This window comes from Gymnoscopelus microlampas (assembly GCF_963454915.1).
Source record: "Gymnoscopelus microlampas genome assembly, chromosome: 5".
Classification (NCBI taxonomy): Eukaryota; Metazoa; Chordata; class Actinopteri; order Myctophiformes; family Myctophidae; genus Gymnoscopelus; species Gymnoscopelus microlampas.
The window spans coordinates 27184027-27199669 of NC_139942.1; the positions used below are offsets into that span (position 1 = coordinate 27184027).

At 42.8% G+C, this 15643-nt stretch overlaps 2 protein-coding genes across 5 annotated transcripts; one reads left to right on the plus strand and one right to left on the minus strand.

The window, feature by feature from the left end:
* Window positions 1-1970: 1970 nt before the first annotated feature.
* Window positions 1971-10744, plus strand: cdc7 (cell division cycle 7 homolog). Of its 4 annotated transcripts, XM_084058694.1 has the most exons (13): window positions 2051-2110; window positions 2789-2833; window positions 3073-3175; window positions 3287-3373; window positions 3851-3986; window positions 4729-4822; window positions 4953-5095; window positions 5570-5906; window positions 6134-6241; window positions 6969-7150; window positions 7517-7599; window positions 7909-8058; window positions 8661-10744. In XM_084058694.1, exons 3-13 carry the CDS (start codon window positions 3079-3081, stop codon window positions 9077-9079), a joined length of 1836 nt encoding a protein of 611 aa, XP_083914820.1. In that variant the 5' UTR covers window positions 2051-2110; window positions 2789-2833; window positions 3073-3078; the 3' UTR covers window positions 9080-10744. The 4 variants fall into 4 exon arrangements, with proteins under 4 accessions (XP_083914819.1, XP_083914817.1, XP_083914818.1 ...); XM_084058693.1 differs by lacking the exon at window positions 2789-2833 and having other exon boundaries at window positions 1971-2118; XM_084058691.1 differs by lacking the exon at window positions 2789-2833 and having other exon boundaries at window positions 1971-2110.
* Window positions 10745-11607: 863 nt separating this feature from the next.
* On the minus strand, window positions 11608-15216 carry LOC311045806 (protein transport protein Sec31A-like; the record flags this gene model as incomplete). The annotated part of the gene is made up of 1 exon (XM_084057862.1): window positions 11608-15216. One exon carries the CDS (start codon window positions 15214-15216, stop codon window positions 11608-11610), a length of 3609 nt encoding a protein of 1202 aa, XP_083913988.1.
* Window positions 15217-15643: the final 427 nt, after the last annotated feature.

The following is a 15643-nucleotide window of genomic DNA, read 5'->3' on the forward strand; positions in this document are numbered from 1 at the left end:
CTCATCTGGCATAAGCAGGTAGAAGACACTAACATTGTTCTTACAATTCCGTGTTGAAATTTGAAGCTACAGAAATATTTTTAAAAGTAATATCCATCACAATTTTATATTAATGTCTTATTACGCTTTTGCATTCCACCTGTCTTTTCAGGTTGCAGACTGACATCAACAGCAAAGAAGAGGAGGCTTTCCTGGGGATATTTGATGGAATATTTTAGAAATGCTTATCTGATTCTGACATGGTGGATATGTCATGATATAGCATGTTTCTTGTTCACTGTTTTTGTGTAACAGTGTTGTTTATATGAATAGTTGTACAATACACAGGCAAATATTCAAATGTGTTTATTTATTTTGAAACACAATGTAGACTAATGAAGTTTCACTAAATGTGTAATTAAACCTGTTTATAGAATTAAAGTTAATATTCAAAGATAATGAGGATCGTGTTATGCTCAATGTACAGTGTATGCTCTCTCATACTACAGTGTTGTGCGCCAGCAATTTGCCAATGTACAAACTGTTGGGAGCTTGTAGATTGTGTATTTTCAGTAGCACGCGACACCGTCGTACGGATAAGTATACATCTATTTGTTTTTCTGTCAGGGGCGACTCATTCTGTTAGGATTGAGAAAATAGATGGTCAGGTTTTTTTTTTTGTGGGTATTGGTGCTCAGGCATAGAGTCAAATTATAATTGGCCAAGGAATCTATGATGAAAGAAACTATTGATCCGAAGATTCAGTTGGGAAAATGAGAATGTTTTAGTATTTGCAAAGAAAAACTAGAGCTCCAGTGGCAAAAAGAGTAGACAGAAGGGGTCTGCATTATTTTGCTGTGTAGACATCTGATAAAAGTAAGAAGTGGATGATGATAAACTCTGGGAGAAGGGATTGTGTTGTTTTAACCAGACTGAGACTGGAACATTGTGGTCTAGACAATTGTTTGAAAGTCATAGGGAAACATCCAGATAACTGTGTCAGTGTGGAAATCTGGAGACAGAGTCTCTTCCTATCTTATATGTAATAATTACAGAAACGATTCTCTTTTGAGTGTATTTCTATGTCTGAGGTGAATTTTCAACCTATTTTTGGATTTAGTTGTCTTCTCCAGTCAAAAGGTGTTGGATAAAGTAAAACAGTGAAGAGGAAACCCTTGCCTGTAGAGGGCAGCATTACGCTTCTTAATGTACATTCTGCCGGAAGTTAAAAGAAGACAGAAACTCGTGTGTTCAGTGTTGCCATGTCCACTTATTATAAGCTACTTTGGGCTTCTTTTTCTGTAAAGTTGCTTGCTTATAAAGTTTGGACGTTTGCTTTTGAAAAGAAAACATGTTTTCTGGAGATAGAATGATAGATTGTTTCTTTGACTTCTACAAACTCAACCTGTAAGTGTAACTTATGTAAAACATGTTTTTCTAAAGATTACGCATACCATTGTGTGGTAGGCTATTCTTTAGTATGTGCCATTTCAACACTGATAAGGTTGATGGGGCTAATAACCTTCAAGGTAAGGAGTAAAGTAAGTAAATATTAATTTGTTGCTCGGTATGATGTGAAATGAAACAGTGCTCCCATGTGGGAAATAAATGAAAACACTGTGCAGACAACAATCATTATTAGATTATTTTTTATATTATTACATGAATACAGTATGAAGCCTACAGGTGCATTCAATGTTAAGTTAATTTGGCCTTTAGTGTGAGAACAAATGTAATATATTGCTGCTAAACACAAAGAGCATTAAAACAGGTGAGATCTATTCCGTCCATCACAGCCCCCCCCCAATCTTTTCTTTTATTGTGTGACCTCTGTACCAGAGATGCTCATGTCAGTGGCCTAGTCGCTTCTTTTGGGCTTGTTTTCATAGACCTAGTTGCTTATTTCTCTCGCAATATATGGCAACGCTGCGTTTGTCTCTGACGTCACTTTTAGCGCGGACTTTGTTGTTTACTCTTAAAGACAAGTGTTCTCTCTGCAGGCAGCGCTCAAACCAGTACTACAGAACCCTCTCCTACTGAGAGTTTTACTTATATACTTGTTAAACTTATGTCATGCACTTTTGCGAAGTGTCCATCTGAGCAACGGTTCAACTTAACGATCAAAGACAGGGTGAGACGGTGAGTTGAGTTTCTTTGTTTTGCGCCCAGACAAGGTGGTCTTATCTTACTAGACTAGCTTAACTAGCCTGTTGTTGCTAGTCTGTTGGCTCTGCTGGTGAAAAGGCATAAACAATTAGATGTGTAACCAAAGACAATTTTGGGGAAAAGCTCGCTAACGTTGGTCGGATTGTTTCTTTTGTTCCTTACCAGTGGTGGAAATTAACTAAGTACATTTACTCAATGTACTTAAGTACAATGTTGAGGTACTTTTACTTTTTTTACTGGAGTATTTCCAATTTTCTATACTTTTACTTCTACTCCACTACATCTCGGAGACAAATATTGTACTTTTACTCCACTACAATTATTTGGAAACTTTAGTTACTACTTCCTTTGTAGATTTGGATTATTATTACAAAACATACTTTAACCACTTTGGCCCTATTTAAACTTTTTACATTTGAATTTTTAAAATAGCCGATCAACAAGTGATGGACGTGTTGGGTGCTTGTAGATCTGCTATTTTCAACAACAAAAAAATAAATACATTTTAGACTGATAACTTGTGAAACGGGACATTCTGCATAATGAGTACTTTTACTTTAGGCACTTTAAGTATATTTTGATGCCAATACTTTCGTACTTTTACGCAAGCAAATTCTTATTACCGGACTTTTACGTGTAACAGAGTGTTTCTACATTGCAGTATTGATACTTTCCTAAAGTAAAAAATGTGAGTACCTTTTCCACCACTGTTCCTCACTTTAGGTCAGACTCAGTATGTTTTGGGTAAACGGTCAGAAAGTTGATGTGGAATGTAACTTCATCACCCAGTAAAAGTTACAGTAACTGCACAGTAATCATGGAAAGGGGCATCAGTGTTGGCTGCCTTATTACAGGTATAATGAATGTGCTATTAATGACAGCGTTGATGAATGGACAAGTAGCATTAACGATTTATTTTCTCTTCAGATACACATGTCTCTTAGCATGGAGTTGCCACCTCTTAGCAATGACAGCATCATCACAGAGGGGCGCCTGGTAAAATCTGTTCAAAGAAGAAACAAAATATCAAGTGAGTTGGATTCTTGACACACATTTTACATGCATGTGTATAAAGGATGTGGATGATGAGAGAGAGAAATTCATGCATGGTGTTATCTTGTCTTTCCCTCTATTCCTGTAGGGGATGTGGAGATGGACATCGAGTACCTCTATGAAGTTATACCTCAGCTTGCTAAGGTTTTCCGCATCATCGACAAAATTGGAGAAGGTACGTGTTCTGCATAACACATACTTATGCTACTTATGCAACATGTTGCTAAGTAAGTAAGCCGTGCAGAGTCATGTGGCCCATAGGGCAGGAGCCTATATATTGAGGGCAGGAGCGGCGGAGCCTATATATCGTTTCTATAGCGTGAAGCGGCTTGATGTACAAGTACACCCCCTGGATATGACGCTAGTATGTCACAGGGACTTACCCCCTATGCAACGATGCTGAGTGCCAAGTATGAAGGCATTGGGTCCCATTTCTTTAGTCTTATTTGGTATGAACCGGCCGGGGATCAAACCCCAACCTCCCAATCCCAGGGTGGACACTAAGCACAAGGCCAGCGTTCTGCTTACTTTGGGTAAAAATACAGCCGTTTAATACTTTGGCAGTTTTATGTGAGGAAATAATGTATATTAATGTATTGATGAATGCATTAACTTTTCTAAGCATTGATCATTTGACTTACTGTCATACCAGGTACTTTCAGTTCAGTGTACCTGGGTGAGGCTCAGATGCTGGATGGGAGGAGAGAGAGGTTTGCCCTGAAGCATCTCATCCCTACCAGCCACCCTGTACGCATCGCTGCTGAGCTCCAGTGTCTCACTGTAGCTGGGTGAGTCCCAAATGACCACATATTTAACGTTACTATTATTATGTATTTGTTTATTCTTAATTATGTTCTTTTCTTTTTTGTCATGAGATTGTGATCAATACATATTTGATTTTGGTAAGGCATGCCTCTTTACTATTTGTGAGAAATAAAGTATTTTAATCATTGATTCTTTGAATGAAAAAGCAGCATCTGCACACATGCAAAAATCCAAATTTATTGCGAGCTTGGTCATAGACTTTCTTCAGGCACTCTTCTCTACATTGCCTCTTTTTTTTGTTGATCGACAGTTCAAGAAATGCCACAGTCCTTCATTCATTATTACCATCATTGTATTATTATTATTTATTATATTAATATAGACAGACACGTATCAGTGTTATCTGCAAACACAGTTATGTTTATGCATGTTTGTCAATTATTTTATATTATTATTATTATTTATTTACTAAGAGTGAATGTTTCTATGGGGACTGACGTTAACAAATGTACCACTTGCAACCCAAAGCCTGATAGATACTTTGTCGCGTGACGATTCTGCATGCAGAGAATAGCTGACCTACACGCTCAAAACGCGTCACGGATGCAGCACGTTGTGAGGTCGTAGGTCTGCTATTCTTGCCAGTTCTCAGCATGCGACACCATCACGCGATGTAGCATAACTTAGGCTTATCAGTGATAGATGACTATTCTTGCGCAAATTAAATAGAGTTTGTCTCATGGTGTCTCATTCATTCTTTTACAGAGGCAAAGAGAATGTCATGGGTGTGACTTACTGCTTCAGGAAGGAGGATCATGTGGTGATTGTCATGCCCTACATGGAGCACCAAGCCATAGTGGTGAGTTTGACCAAATACATTTTTTTAGCAAATACATGCTTATTGCTTAGGACCACTAGAATAAAGTTGGTCCAATCCAAAAGTAGATTTTAGAGTAGATAAACTAGAATGTCAAACGAATGTGTTTCAGGATGTCATCGGGCTGCTGAGCTTTGAGGAAGTGCGCCAGTACATATACCACCTGCTGAAGGCCTTGAAACACATTCACCAGTTTGGCATCATCCACCGTGACATCAAACCCAACAACTTCCTCTACAACCGCCAGGACCAGACGTGAGTAACTGGTTAAACCTTTGAGATGCACAGATTGTACACACAGGTCATCATTACACTGTGCTCTTTACTAGTCAGACTCCCTCTGGTGTCTATAAGGTGTCTCTGCACCCCAGCCCATTTCAGGTCCACCAAGCTTTCTTTGATTGATGGGAGGGATGTGCCTCCTTGTTTACAATTCACTTTCCATTTTCTAATTTCCATTAGTCATTTCAATATCAAATGTATGTTTTTATATTTTTCTTTTTAACATTTAATTCCTAATGTTCTGATTATCCCTAGTAGTAGAGTAAAAAAATAAAACAAATAATGGGATAAATAAAATGATCCTCCATAGAGCTTGGCCCTTCTTATATAAGAGCTATATAATGTACTGTATGTAAGTTCGTAACTGTAAAGCACTTTGTAACTCTTTTTGGAAAGTGCTATATAAATTTAGTTTGTTATTATAAAGAAGTGCACTTGTATGTCCAGGTATGCGTTGGTGGACTTTGGGTTGGCGCAGGGCACTGCCGACACCCAGGTCGAACTGCTAAAGGTGGTGAAACAGAGGAGCTCCCAGAAGGGTGGTGGTACCACTGGGAAACAAGACATGGCACAGGGCAAGAAGGCACCATCGAGACCCCCAATCACCACTGCCACCACCTCCACCTCACAACCACCCCCTGCACAGCCCGCTCAATGTTCCAAAGCCCCACTTCATTCCATGCCCTCCTCCACCAGCACATCTGCTGTCTCTCCTTCAACCATGGGAAAACCACTGATTAAGAGAACGTCTGTCACTGCCACCTCTCGCACTAAACACACAAAGGTGTCTGCACTCGGTTGATCCAGTTAATCTTACTGTATATAGCTACATTGGTATTACAGATAACTGTCATTACATTATATACAGTAAAACTTATGTTTTCCGCTACCAGTATAAACAGAAATGTTGCCTCCCCAATTGTATTGTAAAATGTACAAATATTGGAGTAAAAGTGTTCACACGCTATATTCTGTCTCTGAATCTCATCCATCCATGTTTTATTTGTGTAGGATTTGAAAGCATTATGTAATGCCCCGCGGCCTGTGTTTGGAGAGAGAAACCTCAACAGCTGCATTCGAGCTCCCTCCACCACTAAACCAGCTGCCATGAAGGTAGAGGTAAGCAACTTCATAACCATTTAAAGTATTATCACTATCAACAAAACCTTTCTGTAAATATTGCAATCTATGTTCTATTGGATCACTTACTTTTTACATAATCTACCATGTTTATGTAGATGATTACTATTTCTCTTGGAATACGTAGCTATACCACAGATACCATTTTTAAATTTATCATATTTATTATCCTTTTTATTGCATAGAGATTACACCACCCAAAAAAACAGCAAAACTGAAAATGCAGTTACATTGACAAAGTGGGTGCTCTGACCTAAGGCCTGATTATAATGTATGCGTCAGCGTAGACGTGAGGGTCTGCACTCTGCAGGCATCAGAAGCGTACGTGGTTCTCTGTTCATACTCCAATTTGGTGTCACTCAGCACACATGCATGCGCTGAAGAGAAAGAGCAACACAGGCTGCACTCAATACAAGGCACAACCTAATGACCTTCCAGAGGACTTGTGCCATTTTATTTAGATTTTTATTTTATTTTTATTGTGTAGATTTAACAAGACTGCCAACGAATATCACTTCAAGTTCAAGTCCCATATTTGGAGTCATCATATGTCATAGTTGACTGATATCACAGGCTGGCCACATTAAGTCCCAGATCCATATTTGAGCCACGCCGTTACTTTGGATCCCGAGATCCACGTGATTCGATATTTTTATAGAGACTTGATTCCAAAAAGAGTTTTGATTGGTTTCTTGTACTTGCTTAGTTGGTGAAGCCAGGCAGAACAGAGGACCCAGCCCAACGGAGGTATGCATCAGCCAGCCGGCGCCCCCTGCCTGCCAAGAGCCAGACTAGCGGTCAGAAACCCCAGAAGACTGCTGGCATCAGCCTGGGCCTAACTTGCAACTGTTACTCAACGGACCGCGTCTGCAACAGCTGCATGTCAAGGTTAAAAAAATAAATGGACATGATCCATCTTCCAATCTTCCATTGGCATGGTCACTTACAGGCAGTAGTTAATAAATAGGGCAGGCATAACATTCTGTTACAGGTTTGTTTTTTTACACCAATTCTGCAGCAGGCTAGTTAAGTTGTTGTTTTGTTTTGTTCCCTTTTGTCCTGCATGAGAAAATGAGACACATGATAATCACATAAACATAGTGTGTGGTTTGTGCAGATTTTTCTTAGAAAGCGGACTTATAGTACGTCCTTCTTTGGTTTCCTTCTTGATCATCTGGCTTATCTCCCACTGGTTCCTGCCTGTGTGTTCTTATAATATTATTTTTCTTTGACTCCCACCCTGTCCTTCACCAGGAAGCAGCAGGTTGCTCCCAGGGCTGGAACCCCAGGCTTTAGAGCACCAGAGGTCCTCACCAAGTGGCCCAACCAGGGGACAGGTTGGTAACTCAAACAACATATCAACACATCCCTAATTTGTACACTTGCGGAGTAAATAATTTCAAAGATATGTTTTGGGCTTTTCTGCCTCTATTTGGATTGTGCCGTGTAGAGTTACAGGATGCAGGGGGAGAGAGAGGGAGTGACACGTAGCAAATGAACACTGAGGATTTTACAGTGTAGATTTGGATCCCAGAGATAAAGATGGTATCAAATGCATGGCCTAAAGCATATCACACATGGGGTCCTTGAAATGAAAAAGGTTGAGAATCACTGTTTTACTCATTCTCTGTGTCTCCTCATTGCAGCTATAGACATGTGGTCAGCTGGAGTCATCCTGCTGTCCCTCCTTAGCGGCCGCTACCCTTTCTTCAAAGCCAGCGACGACATGATAGCTCTCACTCAGATAATGACCATACGAGGCTCCCGAGAAACCATCCAGGCAGCTAAGAAATTTGGTGCTTATTATTCAAATGTATTCCAGAATCACCTGTTTCCTGTCTATTGTAATTTATCCTGACAAAGTAGGTCACCATATGTTGTCACTGTAGCAATACACACACAGTGAGAAAACAATACAGATAGGCTGTAATGCAAATATTGCAGTAGTTGAAGTAGGGATGCACGGCCAAAATTTTGGCCAATATCAGATTACCAGCTAATTGTATGGTCAAATTGACAATACAGATACCGATATTTCCAGTAGGATGTACTGTACCTTACATCTGTTGTGGAGGACGCACCGAATCTCTGTGTGTTTGGGTGGTGTAGGCATTGGCTTCCCTGATTGGCCAACCCAACTTGACAGCTTTTTGATTATTAATTTCTAATCTAACGGTGCAACAGAGCAAGATACCTTGCCTATTGGACTGGTTGCATTATGACACGACCCAAACCTCTACCAAAGTGTCCTTATGCTTTAAGGCCACTATTGCCGTTACTGATATGATGACCGATTAATCGTGCATCCCTAAGTCGAAGCACATTGCAACATTAATATTTGTTATTACATCTTGCCTGTGAATGGCTGAAAACCCTTTGGGTGTAATCTCCCACACAGGTAAGGCGGTGGTGTGTAGCCGGGAACTTCCTCGCCAAGACCTGAGGACACTCTGCGAGACGCTGAGAGGACGGAGACCGTCGCCAGATGATGAAGTCACGCCACGTTCCCAAAATAACAGAGACTCTACTCCCCAACATAATCTCAACAAGGTCCTAGAAGACTTGAAGACTGATGCAAGTTTAACACAACAACATCATCAACCCGAGGATGAAGCCAAAGGCAAGCCTGTTCATCAGCACCTGGAGTCAGAAACGTCCATTCACCCTGCCGATATAGAATGTGAGGACACGAGAGGCTGGGACAGAGTGCCTGATGACGCATACACTCTGCTGGACCGACTGTTGGACCTCAACCCTGCTACCAGGATCACAGCTCCACAGGCCCTGCTGCACCCACTGTTCAAAGACCTATCCTAATCCTTCAGCCTGCAGCACCCACTGTTCAAAGACCTATTCTTAAACCTTCAACTCAAAGTTAAAAACCTCAGGTAAAAAGGGGGTATATTAGATAATGTTCCTGCTAACAATGGGGACACTGTTCCTCTACGTGGCCCCTCAAATGGCAACCATGCTGCAGGTGATTTCAAGCAGGCGCACAAAAATGCCACAAGGCTCACAGCGGAACAGGCCCCACCATTGTTTATAGACCTACAATGCAGCTTGGAGGGAGGATGGAAATGGAAGGTTGCATAATCCACGTTAAGAGAAACTATTGAATTGTTCATTTTAAAACAAACTTTAAAACAGCAGTTTTATCCTCACCTAGCTCTCTGTTTTAATGTGACCAAATTACCCACTGACTATTATTAACAAACATTTTAAGTGTTAACTTAATCTCATCTGAGAATACAGGTCCCACTGTTTAGAAACGTATGGCATGTGATGCATGTTTAGTCTAATTGAGTAAATCACATTGGCGAGAGGGAGATGGCACATGAGCCGGACTCAACACTAGAACCATGTTATGTGTAGATTATTACACACCTAGCACTGAAGAACTTATAAAACCACATTGAATGCAATGCAGCAATAATTATCACTCACAGTTGCAGGCAACGGTGGCATTTTGTGTTGGTACTTCTGTGGTCATTCTGACAGCAACCAGCTGTATCACATCAACTGGACAGAAATCTTAAGAAAACCTGACCAGACGTTCATCATTAAAGGTAGGGTAAGTGATTTTTTTTGGTTAAAATAAGTGTTAAATAGCTCTATATTCTGATAGTACTCATTGCTATAGAGTGTTTGTTCAGTAAAAGGAGTATCCTGTGTCTCTCCAGCTCTTTATAAAACAGAACATGCATTTTCTTTCAGTTTCAGTTTCATTTCCAATTTTATCCAATCAGGATAGAGAACTCAATCGGGATATAGATTAAACAAGTGAAATTGGAAGTGATGACACTAAGAAATGAGCAGGCAAAATTGGAACTGGAATACTATAAAAATTAAGCTTAAAAATGGGTACTTTCTCCTGATTGGCTGAGATTTTGACACCTACCGGAAAATGTATTTTCTGTTTATTAAAGAGCTGGAGAGACGGGGAGACTCCTGTTACTGAACAAACACACTATAGCAATGATTACTATCAGAATATAGTGCTTTAACCTTTTAACAAAATACTTTTTGTTTTAACCCAAAAATATCACTTACCCTACCTTTAATCATCAACATGTTTTAACAGATCGTTTTATTTTAAAAGTTGTAACATTGGCAGCAAAACCATGGTGGAAAGATCTCATCCACTGGACCTTGAGGGCCGCTGTCACGAATTAAGTACGGAAAGCTGTTTACATGATGTTCATTTACATCACAATGTAAATGACAAAGTATATCCTTACATGGGACTTAACGCCTTACACGGGATTTATCGCCTCACATGGGACTCCCTTAAAATATGACATGGTGTTTATAAGGTATGCCAGAATTTTGTTGCATCATCTTCATCATTACTTGTATGAGACTGTTTCAATTAAATGGAACAGCCTCTGACTTGAAACTGTGTATTGTTCTCAATCTCACTCGTGTTTATTTATGCTGTTTGTAAATGCTGTTTTTTTTAAATAAAATTCCAATGAACCAGAATGAGTGGAGATATTTAATTCCAACATCACAAACAGCAGCAATGATTGGCTGTTAACCCATTTAGACCTGAGGCCGAGTCTAAATACGCCTTCTAAATCCTGACCTACGTTTTCTGAAAAACTTCAAATATTTATTAAAATGACAAAAAATCTATGTTGCTATGTACTGTACAGCAACAGGAACCTCAAAAGGGGTTCCCGTCCTGAAAGGTATAGTTACAAAATGGGGTTCCCGCTTTAAAGCAGTGCCACTGTGAAATGGTAGCAGTTTACAAAATTTGTACCTACTGTGATTTTAAACTTTATTTGTATTTTTTTGTTACACCCTCCATTGAATTTCAATCGTTTAGATGTTAGACTTTAAGTTCCAGTTCCAACAAAATTACAAATCAACAGAATTGACACAAAGATCCTTTGAGTTTGTAGGAAAGAAAAAATTGACATCTCTTTCAAAGTCTCAAATGTAAGGAACCCATACATACAGAATTCAATTCTGAAAACCACAATGGTACAATTAAATACAATACAAATGGACACAAAAAAAAATCTAAATGAGATCATATCCATTGATGCATTTAAGGGCTTCATAAAGGATGTAGTGAAGGAGGCCACTATGTTTGAATAGCTTTCTTTAATGTTTATTGTGGATTTATTTTTTATATATGGTGATTTTTAATGTGTTATGATCTGTGTTCTATTTCTATATGGCTGCTATGGCCAGGTCTCTTGTAAAGGAGATTTCTGATCTCAATGGGACTTCCTGGTAAAATAAAGGTAAAATAAAATAGTACATAACATTGCATTTGAAATGTTTTTTGTGTGTGTGCAAGCAACACCGTCGTATGACAAAGTATAAATCACGCTTTAGACACCCAGCTTGTTGGCGGTGGTCATGACTATTTTAAGGATGGGCATGAAGCCGGAGATCTCACTGAAGTTGCTGCTGCTGACCACCTGGGTGTGGACCTCCAAACCCCGCTGGTAGTTCTGGCTGGCCACATAGCGTCCGATTTCATGGAGTCCACCAAGGACATGCGGTGAAAGCGACTGCTCTCTCAGCTTGTCGTACAGATAGCCCAGGCGCTTGGGTGCATCATCCAGCTTCCTTTTTGTTTGTGGATTAGCTGCTGCTAGCTGGCACCGCTGCACAAGGCTGTCGAAGGTAGTTCTAAGCACCATGTGTTCAGCAGGGATCTCCTTCTGCTCTACCATCTCTGCTGGCAGCTGCTGGAGGAGCTGTACATTGGGCTCTTGAGGGGCCCCTGGAGTAAACTGGGTGGGGTCATATGGCTGGGGAGCCTCTCCTGGGAGGGGCCTCACAGGGGCAGTAATGGGGGCAGGTGGAGAGTAGTTATCAGCGACCTCAATTTCACTGGGCACACCTTGTTGAGCATCACAGTGGGAACTCGGCCAAGGAAAGTGCCCTGAGGGAGGTGGAAGGAAAGCAGGAGCAGGGTAGGGATTGCCAGCAGAAGCCCCAGGTCCTCCATGTGGATATCCTGGACCAAGGGATGGGTATGGACCAGCTGCCATGGAAGGTGGTGCGGGGCCCTGGTTGTGCACTGCCAGAGGGTACATGGGCACAGAGGCTCTAGGCTGGGAGCTTGGAGGCATGGGGCTTGACGGCAAGGATGTAGAAGTTATGAAGTCTATTGGTGGCACCCCAGGGCTAGGCATGGGGGCGCAGGATGGAGACTGCAGTGAGGGTCCTAATAAATTAGTGGATGGTATAGAAGCATCTGGCAGAGGGAAAGATGTGGATCCACCCACTGGCTGGGGATGGAATGGCTGTTGAGGGACTCCTGGACCTGTTGTGGGATGTTGGGGGTAGGGAAGCTGTAAGCCATGGTGTGGTGCACTAGGGGGGAGTACATTGGAGGAAGGAGGCAGGCCAGGCCCAGTGTTGGCAGGAGCAGATTGTGGAGTAAATACTGATGGCATAGGAGGTTGCCGAACAGGAGCTATTTGGGAAGGAGGAGCGGGCTGGTTTTGTGCTAATTGTGTGGGGGGCTGAGCAACAGGAGTGGGCTGGGCTGGAGACACGTCGACATTGTTGTAGGGGACGGGGGTCTGTTGTCTGACAGGTGCCCCTCCCTGAGCATGGAACAGCCTGTCTTTCAGCATCATGATCCCAGGCTGGTCTGAGTTCTCAGGCAAGTAGGCCATGGCAGTTGCCAGGCTTCCCTCTGCAGCCAGTATACCAGCATAATAAGTTAGTTTTTCTGCCAAGATGGAGCTCTGTACTGTCACTTCAATGTTGTGAAGGTGCTCATACGATTTGCGTAGGACCATCACCTTCTCCACTAGATCCTCTAGGCTGAGGGGGGTAGAGCAGTCCTTCTGCAGAGTGCAGCACTCCACCAGCTTCTCAACATTCCCAGAGCAGATGTAACAAAGACATGCCTGTATGCACCGCTGCTCTGTCCCCTCACCCTCTAAACGCGCTCCAAGAGTATCACACAGGTATGCAAATTCTTCTTCGTGAGCATAGGTCAGGAGAGCTGCAAGGGCCTCTTTCCAATTGTCCAACTCACAGCTCTGCACAATGTGTTTCCAGTTCTGCGTCACCACTGATGATATAAGCACGGAGATGCTGTTCCGCTGCTCGTTCAGGTATCTCTGTTGGGTCCTCTTCAGAAGCACCTCTCCCCCGCTGATCGACAGCAAGATGGCCTCAGCGTAGCGACTTTCATTCAGACATAGTTCCACAGCTCCCTCAAAGTTGGCCACCAGCAGAGCCTGGCTGATCAGGCCATCAGTATCAGATGAGACAGGGATCTGGAAGTTGGGACTCTCCTTTGGGATGTTATTGAACAAGTCCAACTGTGAGGCAGAACCAGATGTCCTGATGTCGCCTGTAGCACTGGCCTCATCAGACCTCTCTATGGAAAGCTGCTGCATATTTTCAGTCAAATCTTTAGCATCCACTCCATGTCTATTGGGCTGTAAATTCTTCCCCAGGCATTTTGAAATCTTTCTATCCAATTCATCTTTGTTGAAACCCAAAAGTCTTAGGAATTTAATGCGGGTTTCATTTTCAAATTTGACCAGAAGGAACTTCCATATGTCCCGATCGGCCTCTGTCGATGCATTTTGAATCTTAGCCTGGCAGTAGCTGATGAAGGAGCCCGACTGCAGTGTCGTCTGTAGCTCCATGGAGCGCTGGAGGAACTCTATCTCCGTGGTCACCTGGCTAACAAATACCTGTCTGGGGACGGGGTGGGGGCGCTGTGCTGGGGTCAGCTTGGGGTTCTCAAACATGATCAACTTTCCACCGAAAGCAAATGAAGCCCCCACTGGCCTGCGGACCCACTTAGGTGGCTTTTGTAGAGGGTGAATAATGGTGGTCTGCCCTGCACATTGTGGAACTTGTAGGGGATGGAGCACCCGTCCTGTCCCAAAGGGGTCCATTGAGTCTAATGAGGATGATAACTTATCAGCAGTACTTAGCTGCTGAGCCTCCAAGCTGCCTCCCATCACAGAGTATACGCTGATCCTCCCGTCTAACGAAGCTGCCGACAGCAGAGCTGGGTTCCTGGGGCACCATTGAACATCAAAACACCACTGGTTGGAAGTTGGCAGTTCATAAATTACATCCCCAGTATTCGGATTCCAGCAGAGGATGCGGTTGTCTTTAGCACTACTGAGAAGGAGTTCTGAGTCTGCTTGGCTCCAGGATATGGACAGAATTCCCCTTGTGTGATTCTCAAAGACTTTGAGGGGGGATGTGGCAAAGCGCAGATCCCACATCTGCATCACCGGCAGACGGTCATCTTCAGAGGCCAACACCAACTGTGTTGCCACATCAGGGTGCCACAGCATTCCTGAACAGTGCATCCTATTGCTGTGGTCACTGATCTTGATGATGGGCTCATTCTTTCTCAGGTCCCAGACAACCGCCTTGCCACTGCAGTCAGCGGAGGCCAAGATGGGCTGAACCTGCCTGTTCCAGGACACAACACTGATATCTGCAGCAGGCTGTGTCTTTGCTCCTGGCATACTTGGGTTGTTAAAATGGTTGAGATCCCAGATGTATATTTCTGAATCATTGGCTCCTGATGCAAGGAGATTGCTCTTAAAGGGGTTGAAGTCAAGTGCTCTGATGGGACCTGTGTGTTTGTCAGACTGTCCCACGACTGCCTCTACTCCAGAAGATATTATGGCTTCTGGGTTATATACCGTTAACGTGCCGTTCTCACTTCCACCAACCAGTCTTCCTCCAGAACCGTCTGCTCCCATTTCAGAATTAGCCCATATGATACTGTGCAACCTGTTTGAGATTGGTAATGATCCTTTGAGCTTCATGTCCAGAGAGGGATCAGAAAAATCCACCTCAAATATCTCAAGTGCAGCAGTGGTGTTGAAGGAGGCATCAAGCTGGTGAGCTGACGTGCCTAATGCCAGATAGATGGGATGGTGAGCTGCAGGACTCCACGCCTGGTGGGCTGTCCTCTGAATCTCCTTCAGTTTCATCTTCCTGCACTGATTTTAGGTTTGCAAAGTCATAAGAGAAGAATCTGTACTCAAAGCTGCACTAGTGCCAAGGACAGGTTGTTCACAGTACAGCTACCAGCTATCTGGGGTCTGATTTTAAGATTAGCTCCCTCCACACTCACATCATCACTATGATGTCACTCGTCAGCCATGCCCAAATACGGAGTCCCATGTCAGACTTGCCCAGATGTATCACACAGGTAGCCCAGAGGCTGGCACTGACTTCCATTGGAATGAAGGCAATGGGGGAGGCAGTGGCTCAGGGGTAGAGTGGCCGGTAGAGCAGCCGGATGGCAACCGCAAGGTTCCCAGTTTGATCCCGGGCTCCCCCAGAGTTAGTGTCGAAGTGTCCATGAGCAAGACGCTGAATCCCTAATTGCTCCCGATGAGCCATGAGCCTGAAGCC

What these genes read in the sequence shown, in the direction of transcription:
- cdc7 (XM_084058691.1), top strand. Translation starts at nt 2,048, where the DNA reads ATGTCATGCACTTTTGCGAAGTGTCCATCTGAGCAACGGTTCAACTTA. An exon ending in CATCGACAAAATTGGAGAAG is followed by an intron (nt 3,374 to 3,850) that starts GTACGTGTTCTG and finishes CTGTCATACCAG; the next exon opens with GTACTTTCAGTTCAGTGTAC. An exon ending in CAGTGTCTCACTGTAGCTGG is followed by an intron (nt 3,987 to 4,728) that starts GTGAGTCCCAAA and finishes ATTCTTTTACAG; the next exon opens with AGGCAAAGAGAATGTCATGG.